Below are 13,836 nucleotides of genomic sequence, written 5' to 3'. Positions count from 1 at the left end.
ACTATGTATACTTAGTGGTTATTTTTAATACTTTAGTAATAATTGAAATGATTAAAATATTTTATCTTTGGGGCGCCTGGGTGGCGCAGTCGGTTAAGCGTCCGACTTCAGCCAGGTCACGATCTCGCGGTCCGGGAGTTCGAGCCCCGCGTCAGGCTCTGGGCTGATGGCTCAGAGCCTGGAGCCTGTTTCCGATTCTGTGTCTCCCTCTCTCTCTGCCCCTCCCCCGTTCATGCTCTGTCTCTCTCTGTCCCAAAAATAAATAAACGTTGGAAAAAAAAAAATTTATCTTTTTAAAATAATAGGAAGTACAATAGGATTTGATTAACCCTCTGATATAAATAAAATCTAAAGTTTTTTGACACTAGTAATAGTTCTAAGCATTTCCAAATTAAATTAGTATGCTAATGATAGCTGTCAATGGCTTCAGAATTTTATTGGTAAAAGTGCACCTTATACAAATGCAAAATCTAAAAAATGATAAAAAATTTTTGTAATGTTTGGTATTAAAATAGTTATAAGTTGCCCGAGTTTTCTACAGAACAAATGAGTGTTCTGTAGAAAAAGCAACATAATTTTGTTACAAGACCACTTTAGGCTTCAGTTTGAATAGTAAAGAATATGTGAAAAGAGACTTAAATATTACGCATGTCAGTGGTCAGAAGCTTCTGTGGCCTGAGAGGCTCCTTTGAGAATATGATGAAAGCTGTGACTCCCCACCAGAAGGCATGCACAAAATTTTTTACTTAAAAGTTTCACTAGATCACAGACCCTTCAACCCCCTATGTACTTCACTTTAAGAACACCTGATTCAGTTCAATCCACTGAAGTATACTACTATATTTGTATAGTCTTCTCGTCTTTCATTTTAATAGTTTGGAAAAATTATACCCCTGTCCTCAAATGTAATGTTTTCTGGGTGTAGCTGTTGAATCTAGAAGAGAACCCTTCGGGGCATTTGTCTTGCAAGGAATGGCAACTTTCTCCTATAATCAGAGCAACTTTTCTGTACCCCGTGCTGCCAGAGGAATGCCTTTCCGTCCTTTGATTTGTAGCCAGTTTCACTGCTGCTACTTTGTAAACTGACAGCAGGCTTTGGCATTGTGGGTCCCATTGTGCTCTTCAGTTGAGGTTCTACCCTTAGCTGCTACTGGCATAGTAATGAAATGGGAAGTTTCCACTCCCACTGCCAGTATTACAAAAAAGAAAAATGAGGTTCAAACTCATCCCTTTTCATTGCACACGACAGGCCGCTCATCTAACCTTGATTTGATCAGTCTTTGACCTCTAGAATCCTAACATTTTCATCCTCAGCAACTTTGATGAAATGTCCTTAAAAAGTCCTGGATTGTAAATCTCAGCCTTCAGCACAGGCAGAGACGCCCTAGTATCATTCTTTAAAACTATTGGGGCACCTGGGTGGCTCAGTCGGTTAAGTGTCCGACTTAGCTCAGGTCATGATCTCGCAGTCCATGAGTTCGAGCCCGGCGTCGGGCTCTGTGCTGACCGCTCAGAGCCTGGAGCCTGTTTCGGATTCTGTGTCTCCCTCTCTCTCTGACCCTCCCCCATTCATGCTCTGTCTCTCTCTGTCTCAAAAATAAATAAATGTTAAAAAAAATTTTTAAATAAAACTATTTAGCAGTTACTACTTAGGATACATGGTACTGTATGGGATGCAATGTTCCTAAGACCTGAGGCCTATATTCTAAGAAATTTACAGTGGAGGGGCACTTAGGTGGCCCAGATGCTTAACCAACTGAACTACCTAGGCATGCCCCCCCTCCCAAAACAAATGTAGTTTTAACATTGTTTTTGATACTTAGTCCAATAAGAGCCTTAGGTGGTCTATGTAGATAGTAGGGAAAAATTAAGTTTATAGCCAATTCCTGATTCATTTCCATTTATCTGCTGGGAACTGGAATAAAGTAAGACAACACAATAGCACTATATTATATAGAATTAGGTTCAATTGTAGGAGACCAGGAAATCCAAAGTAAGAAGTAAACAATACAGAAACATTTCTTCCTCATTCAAGAAGTCCAGAGGTAGTCAGTATAGGGTCAACAGATATTCCATGTTGGTTTTCATGGTAGGGCTGGTAGGTAGGTGTTCATGTTAGAAATTCATGTTTCTTCCATCTTGTTTTACCATTGTATGGTTTCCATTCAGAATCACCACATGGGCCAAGATAGCAGTTGTTTCTCAAGCCATTACATTTGAATTCCACCCAAGCAGAAGGGATAGGACCTTTCTACAAAGTTGTGCACATTATTCCAACTTGCATGTCTCCCTCCAGCTAGGATCTAATCACCTGGCTACACGTAACTGTAACTGAAGTTAGGCATTATGTCTAAATTGGATGGCTGGCTGGGGTGCCTGGGTGGCTTGGTGGTTTAAGCATCTGACTCTTGGTTTCAGTTCAGGTCATGATGTCGCGGTGGTGAGATCGAGCCCCCTGCCCCTGACGCTCCATACTCATCATGGAGTCTGCTTGGTGTTCTCTTTCCTCTCTCTGCCCCTCCCCTGCTCATGCTTTCTCCCAAAATAAACATTAAAAATAAATGAATTAGATGGCTTATGTTCCCTCTAAAATAGGGGTTTCATTTTCTAAGATACAAAAAATGGCCTTTTTCACAAAGCAGAAGAACCATGGATTTTTGTTTATAAAAGGAAATAAGCACTCAGCCTCAAACACTTATCTTCCTTCCTTAATTTGACTTTTACTGTGTGTTGCCTGTAACTCAGCGAAGGTGACTGTTGCTGTAGAGGATCTCTTGAGGCTGAGAGTTGAATAAGGCAAGGTTATTCTTCAGTTTCATCAGTAGCCTTTTTATTCTTTTACACAAGGTCTTGTTAACTGGGTGACATAATTTAAGGTATTGTCCACGGAGGCTTTAACAAGAACAGTCTTTCTATAGTGAATTTAATGAGCTATAAGAGGAGGAATTTTCCTTTCTAATCCTCTTCCTCCACTTCCTTGTTTTGGCTTCAGGAAGAGGTGATGGACAAAGACAGGATCTTTTGAGAGTGAGCAAAAAGCAATAGCTTTGTAAGAGCACACTGCTCACTCACGGGTCATCTGCCTTTTATCTGTTGCTGCCGTTGGTTTCCAGTATATTTCTCTTTTTTCCTATGCTCACTTCAGAGTAGTTTTTTTTTTGTTTGTTTTTGTGTTTGCTTTTTTTTTCCTCCTATTCTCATGTCCCTAAAGCATGTGAAAGCATTTTTTAGATTTTCTAAGAAATTTGATTGTTCACAAAGTTTTCTCCCTCCTTCACCTTCCCATCTCTCCTTTCCAATGTAACAAATGACCACAACTTTAAAGGTTTAACACCAGTTTATTATCTTACACTTATGTAGATAAAAGTCTGACATGGTGTCACCCTGGGCTAAAATCAAGATGGTGACAGGAACTTTCTGGAGGCTTCAGGGGAGGATTTGTTTCCCTGCTCATTTGGGTGGCTGGCAGGATGCAGTTTTTTGCAGTTGTAGGATTGAGATTTGTTTCCTGGATGGTTGTCAGCTGTGGGCTGCTCCCAGCTTCTAGTGGCCTACTACGTTCCCTGGGTTATGACTTCCTTCCTCCACCTTCAGAGGAGGCAACAATGGATTGAGTCCCTCTCCTGTTTTCAGTTTCTCTCGCCTCTCCAGTTGCACCACCCTGACCCACCCTCTTGCTTCCCTCTCCCACTTTTAAGGACAAATGTGACTAGATTGCACCCACCTGGATAATCAGGGACACTTTCTTCATCTCAAGGTCCTCAACTTTAATCACACGTGTAGAGTCCCTTTTGCCATGTAAGGTATGTATTCACAGTTTCTGGGGATTAGGGTGTGGACATCCTTGGGAAGGTCATTATTCTGCTACCACTTATCTTAACCAACTTTCTGGGTCAAAGGCAGACAAATCCTAATTCTCCTCAAAAGAGATTTAAAAAGTTTCCTCCAGGGGCTCCTGGGTGGCTCTTTCAGTTAAGCATCCAACTCTCGATTTCAGATCAGGTTGTGATCTCAAGATCATGAGATGGAGCCCCGCGCCGTGGGCTCCGTGCTCCTGCACCGAGCAAGCATGCAGCCTGTGACTGTCTCTCCCTCTCCCTCTGCCCTTGCCCATCTCATGTGTACACGCATGCACGCGCTCTTGCTCTCTTAAGAAGATGAAAACACATTCGTTTTGGAATTAAATAGTGATGATGGTGATACCTATCAAAAGTATACTAAATAGTGTGGAAGTATATACTTTAAAAGGGTGAATTTATGATGTGTGAATCATATCTCAAAGCTGTTATTTTAAAAAGTTAAAATGAATCATTCAATGAAAGCATTAGATGTTTAAATATTTTTTAATTAAATAGGTTTTGAATTTAATTAAAACTACCATTTCTGTGGGATATGAGATTTACTAAACAAATATCTGAAATATAAACCGTTAACATAAATCCAGATGCTTTAACTTGTGACTATTCTGATATCCCCCTTCAAGTTTGCTTCTATTTTATTGTTACTCATCTCCAGGTTCAGATTCTGCATTACCCTGGAGAGCATACTGTCGTCTTTTTTATCCCCTGAAGCTGCCCCTTTGTTGAAGGCTTCTGCTACGATAAAAAATTGTTCAGTTGGTTGAAGAATGCTTACACCATAGCCATTGTTATTGTAAATATGATTATTAGTCATCTTCAGTTTTGGTGTTGGAAGAACCTGTTAAATTATTCAAGGAAAGGAGTTTTTCAATAATTTCTATAAAAATAAAATATATGAACTCTAGAATTGTTGGGTTTACACGTGTCTTTAAAACAACTGAATCTCAGTTTTGAGCAAGTGATATTTTCTTCAGACTAATTAATGTAACATTAACTACAAAAATATTTACTGCAGAATTACTAAATGAAGTTTTCGGTTTAGTTTATACAGTATCTCATGAAGCTTTTAATATAAATATGAAAATGATTTCAGGTATAGAAAATGATAAATTTTCAAGTAATATAAAAATAATTTGAAATATTATATGTAAACTAGAGTTCTAAGGAAAAGCTTCATTAACTATATAAGTCTAGAGAGGGACCTAGACAGGTAGAATTTGTGAAAGTAGAAAGGAATGGGAAGGCTTTTCACTTATAAATTACTGCTATTAATGTTTTAATTGGCTAGCTTAAATTATTTTTACAAACTCTGGAAGTAAGATTTAAGTATTTCTTAATATATTTATTTTTTTATTTGCTTTACTTTCTAAAACATATTACAGATCTGCCCAATGAAAAATCTAAAACATTTTTATAAAAGCGTTCTGCTTTATCAAAGTTATCTGCTAAGAATCTAAGTTGAAATTATTACATTATAAACTAAAATTGTTTTATATCAGCCATCATTTAAGCCATATTTTTAATTATCTCTATTCTTTTCCAAATCAATGATAACACTTAAACTAAACTTTGTCTAGAAGTAGTATTTTGGTATCTTTATGATAACTATAATTCTTACAACAATTCTATACTACGAGATATGATAATACCTTCATATTAACTCCACCTAAGGTGCTTTTTGAATTATCACTGGTTCTGAGGTTATTACAGTGATGAATTTCATTCCTTTCCAAAATGGCTGTGCTCCCAGGATACAGTTCAACACCAGCACCCTGTAAATGAAAAGCAAATAAAACAATCTCAAAACACACATATACCTCTCCAAAATTATCTTCAGATTTGAAAATTGTAATTCTATGTCAGCACTCTCAACACACTAAGTTACAGAAAAGTATATGATAGTTTGTGTGTGTAATGATTTATTGTAGAGATAATGTTAGAAACGTTGAAAACTAGTACTGTTAGAAGATCATTGGGCCTAGAAGGAGGGTTGAGGTCACTAGTCACATTGCTCTCCCACCCAAATGAAGCCTCGAGAAGGGAGCCAAAAATCTCTTCAAGCAATTCTTTCCAGTGTTATAAAATTTTACTTTTATATACTCTAAATCCCTCAGTGCTGCTGAAAGTTAGTGAAAATTAAGTCATTCTATAATAGGGTCCTATTATTTTTACCCTTCCTTTATTTAATCTTGTTCAACTTTCCAGTCCTTTAATGAGCTTTGTGATTGTTATTTGAAGACTTTTTAAGTAAACGGTTAAATAACTGACCCATGATCTGTTTTACAGCCACCAATTCCTAGATTTTTAAAGAACCACACTTAAAGCAAATAATTGCTTACTTTGGATTTAGGCAGTTTGCTTTCCCTATAGGTACTATGATGCTGTGTACTTGTCCTGATTTTATCAGTTTCTAAGCTTGATTAGAACTCAATTCAGGGATGAAGTAACTACTATCCTTTGCACACTAAGACACTCAGTTATCTATTGTCAACATAAAGCTGTTTTTATAAAATGGACTACCTGGGCACCAGTTATTTCACTGTCTGTGATTGTCAAAGCAGCCCCTGTCAGAACACACACTCCTGTTCCTTCACATTTTAATACACAGTTTTCTAGAGTCATGTGACCAGACTCCACCACCACAATACCATCAACTGTGCCTTGTTGTATCAAAGATAGATGCATTAGCTTCACATTATCAGCTTTAGACACCACGAAACTGTCATGAGAAGGCTCAGATGTAATCATAATTTCCTCTCTTTTTCCAACTCCTGATTCATAGAGACAAAAACACATAGTTAAATCAGTGATCCCAAAGTTTAAAGTCCTTTAGTCATTCGGTAATACTTGCTATTACTAAGTTTTTCTTTTCATGTATTTTTAATAAACAATATGTATGTAAGTATCAGGTTGTTAACTAATAAGATACTTAACTATAATGTAATCTTTTTGTCCATTATTTTGATGCCATGGTGGGAGAATATTGGTTTATAATCAATAGAAATGTACCGATGGTATTTATTCAATATACACATTCCATAATATATTTTCCAAAATTTCCCATTACATAATCAGCAGTCATTTACAAAATATCTAAGATATAAAAGCTGTCTTACCATAACCTGGTTTTAAAGCCATAATAAATTACCATAACTAAAAAAGACTGGCAGAGATTCGTGAATTAGGTTAGAAGATTAATGCAGTCACGCCCACAATTTTGATCTAGGGTAGTCAAAGCAATCATCTACATTTAACATCAATCCAAAAAGAAGGGGTTGAATCTTCAAGAAGACTATAAGTTTTAAAAATTAAAAATATGTTCCTTATTACCCAAAATATTACTGGGTACAGTCATCAAGTTCTAGTGAAATTTTTGCTCAGATTTTTAAAAAGTTTATTTTGAGAGACAAGCAGGGGAGAGGGGCAAAGAGGGAGGGCGAGTCCCAAGCAGGCTTCACGAAGCTCAGTGCAGAGACTGATGCAGAGCTCAATCTCATGACCATGAGGTCATGACCTGAGCTGAAATTAAGAGTCACTTGCTCAACCATCTGAGCCACCCAGGCACCCTTGCTCAATTTTTGGACTGATAGGCAAAGCTTAAGTCACCTCATTCTTTTCTTTTGGCCACACAGTAGGAATATCCTTACTTCAATGTTAAAGGGCAGAATTAAAGTTACTAAATAGGTTCAGAACCTGAATGAAATTTAGTAAATTCTACTTTTCTTTTAAGATCTTGTTTGTCAATGTTTATTTTTTGAGAGAGAGAAAGAGAGACGGAGTGCAAGCAGGGGAGGAGCAGAGAGAGGGAGACACAGAATCCGAAGCAGATTCCAGGCTCTAACCTGATCTGTCAGCACAGAGCCTGATGCAGGCTCGAACTCACGGACTACAAGATCGTGACCTGAGCTGAAGTTGGACACTTAAACAACTGAGCCACTCAGGTGCCGCAGTAAATTCTATTCTTCTATTTCAGCCAAGTCTGCATGTGAACTAACCTTTCTGAGAAAATGCTGAGTATATTTTAATATAGCCTTACATTGCGTTTTCCTACTAAAGTCATTAGAAGTGCAATACAGACAGAAAAACTAGTTTGAGTAAAAATATAGATGGAGCAAATAGAAAATATTACAAACAGGTTTTTTGTTTTTTTCTGGTTTTGATCTTTTTTAGACTCTGTGCGTGTAGTGCTACATTATCAGGGGAAGAAGTAGTCTCATTGTTTTGCTCTGGTACATTATGCCCAAATAATGTCATCTGTACAGGCAATATACTCATGAACAGATGAGAAAATCTTAATTGTGAAAGGGCACATAAGGGATTTTTGTGTTACATAAACTCTTTAACAATTTCCAATAATTTGATTAACCCATGCTTATACAATTTCTCCAGTATACGTTGCTATAAAAAGACTGTAAAGGATGCCCTGCTAACCCTTTATAATGATGTCATCAGTCAATAAAGCAAGATTTACAGCTTGATATTCTCCTGGAAAAATAACTACTGTATCTCCACTGTAACAACTATCCAAAGCCAAATCCAAATCATCATGCTGTTGGAGAAGTGTGTCTGAAGATAAGTCCTTTACCTGAAAAGAAGAAAACAGTACACTCTTTAACAATGAATTAAATTGAAAACAGGTCATTTTATTAAAAAAAATTTTTTTTAATATTTTTTTTTTTTGAGAGACAGAGTGCTGGGGCAGAGGGGGGAGTGTGAAGGGCAAAGAGAGAGGGAGACACAGAATCTGAAGCAGGCTCCAGGCTCTGCTGTCAGCACAGAGCCCGACACGGGGATCGAAGCCACGAACTGTGGGATCATGACCTGAGACGAAGTTGGATGCTCAACCGACTGCCCAGAAAGCAGGTCATTTTAATCAGTTAACTTATTGGTAATGTGCTTTTCTCAAAGACTTATGGTGTATATTACACTAATATACTGTAAATACTCTGTCTTTATGTTCATTAAATGTTCAAAGTATTAGTCCATCAATTAAGGGAATGATGAAATGAGATTTTCTTTACAATCACTAATAATTTTACAGCCTTTAAATACTGTGTGCCAGAAGTCATATTTTGAGCTTAACATGTTACCTCCTATGCCTCACAACAGTTATTTGAGGTAAAGTATTATTCTTCCCTTATCAGGTGAAGGAAATTGAAACTCAGTGAGATTAAATGATTTGCCCAAGGACACAGAGTGAGTGAGTGGTTAAACTAAGCTTTAGATTCAGGTCTTTATGACACCAGATCTCTTTCTAATATGCTACTTTATTTTCTTTAACTCAAACTAATCCTACAATTTTGGAAAATCAACAAAACTTTATATATTAAATATTCTAAAACTAAAAATAAAAGGTGCCAAGAATTTGCACGGATAGTAGAAAAAAGGAGAGAACTTCTTTATTAGTGCCATTAAGAGTGAGGTACTTTAGGGGCACCTGGGTGGTTCAGTTAGTTAAGCGTCTGACTTCAGCTCAGGTCATGATCTCACACTCTATGAGTTCAAACCCCACATCAGGCTCTGTGTCGACAGCTCAGAGCCTGGAGCCTGCTTCAGATTCTGTGTCTCCCTCTCTCTCTGCCCCTCCCCTGCTCATGCTCTGTATCTCTCTATCTCAAAAATAAATAAAAACATTAAAAAAAAAAAAGTGAGGTACTTTAGAAATAAAATTTGAAAACTAAAAATATATTCTGAAAAAGCCTATTCTTTTTTTCCCAATATTAATGGCATTACCATTCATATATCTTTTTTCTTATAAAAGTGGAACTTACAAAAAACAAGTGAAAGCATAACAAAAATTGAAATTTTAACCTAAATAAAATGTATTTCATAAATGTATTCATTTATTCATAATACTAACATGCCATACCATACATGTACATGGCTTTGAATCCTGACTTTTCATTACAACATATTTTCCCATGTCTTAAAATATTTTTTCAAAGCCTAATTTTTTTTATTTAAAGTAGGCTTCATGCCCAGTGTGGAGCCCGATGTGGTGCTTGAATTCACAACCCTGAGATCAAGGCCTGAGCTGAGATCAAGTCAGACGCTTAACCAACTGAACCACCCAGGTGCCCCTGAAAGCCAAATTTTTAATGATTACATAATAATGCATCATATGGGCATATCACAATTTATCATAATTTAATTATAAAAGATTTCAAGCATCTTGGATACATTTTGATAAATTGCCCTCCAGAAAGTTTAATTAAAATTTGGTTTGAAAAAAAATAAATAAGATTTGGTTTGAGAACTCATTTTGCTACAAACTCATCAGCATGGCTGATCATCATAAAATATTTTACACTTATAAAATATTTGCCAGTTTAATAGGCAAAAATCCTCACTGCCTCATTTTAATTTCCATTCCTTTGGTAAGCATGAGTGAATATTTTTTCCAGATACATATGAAACTCATAATCTTTACCAAATCAACAAACCAGTATATTCATTTGGGCGTGTATTCTAAAAACTTTGGTGGCAGAGAGTACAAGGATTACCTCTGTAACTATTTTGGAAGAACTCTAGATTCCATCTCTTTAATTAATTTATTTTTTTCATAAAAATAGGAAACACAAGAGAGAAAAGTTTGATGGGGAAGATAATTTAGTTTTGGTGCCAGTTAATTTGAAGTACTGGGAGTCACTAAGTAGAACTATGCAGTAGACTATGCATATAAAAGTCTAGAATATAGGACTGAGATGTGTCTAGGTAGAAAGATCTTGGAGTTATTTACATATAATTTGAGCATAGGAATGGCTAAGATTAGCTACAAGACTACATAAAGAAGAAAGATAGCACTCCAGGACAGAACACTGAGAAACATTTAAAGAATAGGCTAGCTCAGTCAGTAGAATATGTGGCTCTTGATCTTGGGGTTGTGAGTTTGAGCCCCACATTTGGCGTAGAGATTGCTTAAATGAATAAACTTTAAAAAAAAATTAAAGAATAGGGAGAAACAAAAGAAGATCTCAAAACTGAGGAGTAGCCAAAGAGGTAGAGAGAAAATCGGGAGACCAAGATGTCATGAAAAGAGGTAGTTGATCATGTCAAATGCTGAAAGGTTAAATAAGGTGGTAATCCTTGAGTTGTGCTTACTGAATTTAGCCACAGCTTCGTCCCACATTGACCACAAGAGCATATGCACTGATATCCTGGAGGCAGAAATAAGATCACACTGAGTAGAGGCATGAAGGTGAAAGAAGTAGAGACAAGTGCAGATAAGTACTTCAAGAAATTTTGCTCTGCAAAAGAAGAGATAGAGATGTGGTATTTAGGATACATATTGTTTTGTTATTAAAAAAAACAATTGAATATGCCTCAATGCATTTAGGAAGGAAATAGTAGAGAGAAAGATATAAAAGAGAGGTGATGTCATAGAAATGATGAAATAAAGAGCTCCAAAAACTGGATCTTACACTGAAGCAAATATTAAGTTGGGGGGGGGGGGGAAAGAATCAACATTTTTGCAATCCTGGAACCTAACCAAACACGGCAACCAAAGGAGTGCTTAATGAAGAGGCTGTTAAAATTTGGTAAAAAGGTGTTGTGTTTTTGCTTACCTGCCTACCATCTCCTATTCTCCAGCCTGGCAGTGGAGACAACAGCCTATGTTTCTGTGGCTTGCTGGAGCAGGCATGGGGTGAAGGCAGTATGGAGCTTTTTCTTAAAAAAAATAGTGTGGCTGTGTATTTTGACCTGTCAGTATCTCAGGAGGGACTGACAAAGCTGATTTTTGTTTCACACCCCCTTCAGGAATGAGCGGCTTTATAGGCATCATCTGATGAAAGCATTTAAGATGCACTCTACTTATAGCTGTCTGCGGCAAAGGACAGAGGAAGGGGCAAGGAAAAGTCTGCACAGGAGGACGTTGAGGAGGAAGATTTTTTGGGGGGGAAAGAGCTGCCTCATACACTAGGAAATCCAAAGTGAAATGCACATGCCCAGGGCTAGATATATGCTCAGAAGAGATCTGAAAGGACCTTGTGCTTTTCTTCCCACTGATCACTGGGCCTGTGAAAGCAAGTGGTGAAAGCCAAGGCAGAGTTGTAAGCAGTCTGACTTAGCTTTGAAAGAGTCCCTTAGCTCAGAGCTAATGTGCACACTGGGAGAGATTTTTGGTTTTGTTTTTGTGTTTTAGCTGTAGGTGTTTATGGAAATCTCTGTCAGGTCTTTGGCTACCTGAGTAGTCACTTCAGTAGTCACTTCAGATGTAAATAGGTTAAGATTACCAATTAAAAGACAGAGACTGGTAGAATAGATAAAGAAATATGACCCAGGGGTGCCTGGGTAGGTCAGTTTGTTAAGAATCTGACTCTTGGGTGGCTCAGTCGGTTGAGCATCTGACTTCAGCTCTCGTCATATCTTACAGTTTGTGGGTTTGAACCCTGTGTTGGGCTCTGTGCTGACAGCTCAGAGCCTGGAGCCTGCTTCGGATTCTGTCTCCCTCTCTCTGCCTCTTCCCCATTTGCACTCTGTCACTCTGGCAAAAATAAACATTAAAAAGGAAAAAAAAAAATCTGACTCTTGGTTTTGGCTCAGGTCATGATCTCATGGTTTGTGAGTTTGAGCCCTGTGTTGGGCTCTGTGTTGGTAGCACAGACCCTGCTTGAGATATTCTCTCTCTCTCTCTCTCTCTCTCTCTGCCCCTCCCAGCTTGCATTCTCTCTTCCCCCCCCCCCCCGCCTCAAAATAAATGAATAGACATTTAAAAAAATATATGATCCAACTATATTATCTCTACAAGGGAATTACTATATCCAAGGATACAAACAGATTAATACTGAGAGGATAGAAAAAGGTATTCCATACAAATAGTAAACAAAGGAGAACTATGGTGGTTATACTAATATTAAACAAAATAGACTTTAAACCAAAAACTGTTACCAAAGACTAAAAGGGACATTATTTATTGACAAAAAATTTTAATTCATCAAGAATATGTAATAAGCATATATACACCAAACAATGAGGACCCCAACATATATGAAGTAAACATTAACAGAATTAAAGGGAGCAATAGTTGGGAGACTTCCATACTCCTCTTATGATAATGTTTAGAACATCTAGATAGAAGGTCAATAAGAAAGTAGAAGATTTAACACTATAACTTAGGTAGACCTGACACACACATATATAGACCTAAACATATATAGAGAACCCAACACAGAAGAATACATACTTTTCCTTAAGTGCACATATAACATTCTCCAGATACATCATAATTAAGCCACAAAGCAAGTCTCAATAACTATCTTCTCTGACCACACAAAATTAAGTGAGATATTGATAACATCAGGAAAACTGGAAAAATAACAAACATGTAGAAATAAAACAACACACCTTTAGACAACCAATGGGTCAGGGAAGAAAACCCAAGGTAAATTAGAAAATGCTTTGAGATGAATGAAAACAAAACACAACATACCAAAATTTATGGGATGCTGAAAGCAGAGTTCAGAGTGAAATTTATGGCAATGAGTACCTACATTAAACAAGATCTCAAATTAACAACCTAACTTAACATCTTAAGGAACTAGGAAAAGAACAATTTAGATTCAAAGCCAACAGAAGAAAGGAAATAAAGATTAGAGAAGAGGTAAATGAAATGGAGAACCAAAAAACAGTAGGATTAATAAAACCCAAAGTTGATTCTTTGAAAAGCTCAACAAAATTGACAAACCTTCAGCTAAACTGACTAAAAGAAGAGGGATAAAAACAGAAATACTCAAGCCAGAAATGAAAGTGGGGACATTATTACTGACTTTACAGAAATAAAAAGCATTATAAGAAAATATGAATAACTCTATACCAACAAATGCACCAAAGCCTCCTGCTTTGCTTTGCTTTTTCAATACTACTTTGGCTATTCGGGGTCTTGAAAAGACAATTTGGAATGGGATACCTCTCTTTCTCCTAGATCTGGAAGAATGGCTAATATTTAGTTTAGGCACTGGAACAAGTACTTATTTTT

General features: G+C 37.0%; 1 protein-coding gene across 1 annotated transcript in view; it reads right to left on the bottom strand.

Moving 5' to 3' along the window:
* Positions 1-4,327: 4,327 nt before the first annotated feature.
* SHCBP1L (SHC binding and spindle associated 1 like) overlaps positions 4,328-13,836 on the bottom strand; it is a 37,340-nt gene continuing 27,831 nt past the window's right edge. Inside the window, exons 7-10 of the mRNA XM_043567869.1 lie at positions 8,292-8,445; positions 6,381-6,631; positions 5,510-5,632; positions 4,328-4,698 (exon numbers count right to left, since the gene is read on the bottom strand). Of these exons, the coding sequence (XP_043423804.1) occupies positions 4,450-4,698; positions 5,510-5,632; positions 6,381-6,631; positions 8,292-8,445 (777 nt within the window). The 3' untranslated portion in view covers positions 4,328-4,449. The remainder of the gene's footprint in view (positions 4,699-5,509; positions 5,633-6,380; positions 6,632-8,291; positions 8,446-13,836) is intronic.

The sequence above is a fragment of the Prionailurus bengalensis genome, chromosome E4, assembly GCF_016509475.1.
Source record: "Prionailurus bengalensis isolate Pbe53 chromosome E4, Fcat_Pben_1.1_paternal_pri, whole genome shotgun sequence".
Classification (NCBI taxonomy): Eukaryota; Metazoa; Chordata; class Mammalia; order Carnivora; family Felidae; genus Prionailurus; species Prionailurus bengalensis.
Note: the sequence above shows the minus strand (reverse complement) of the source record. Positions and strands in the feature narration are given on the sequence as shown.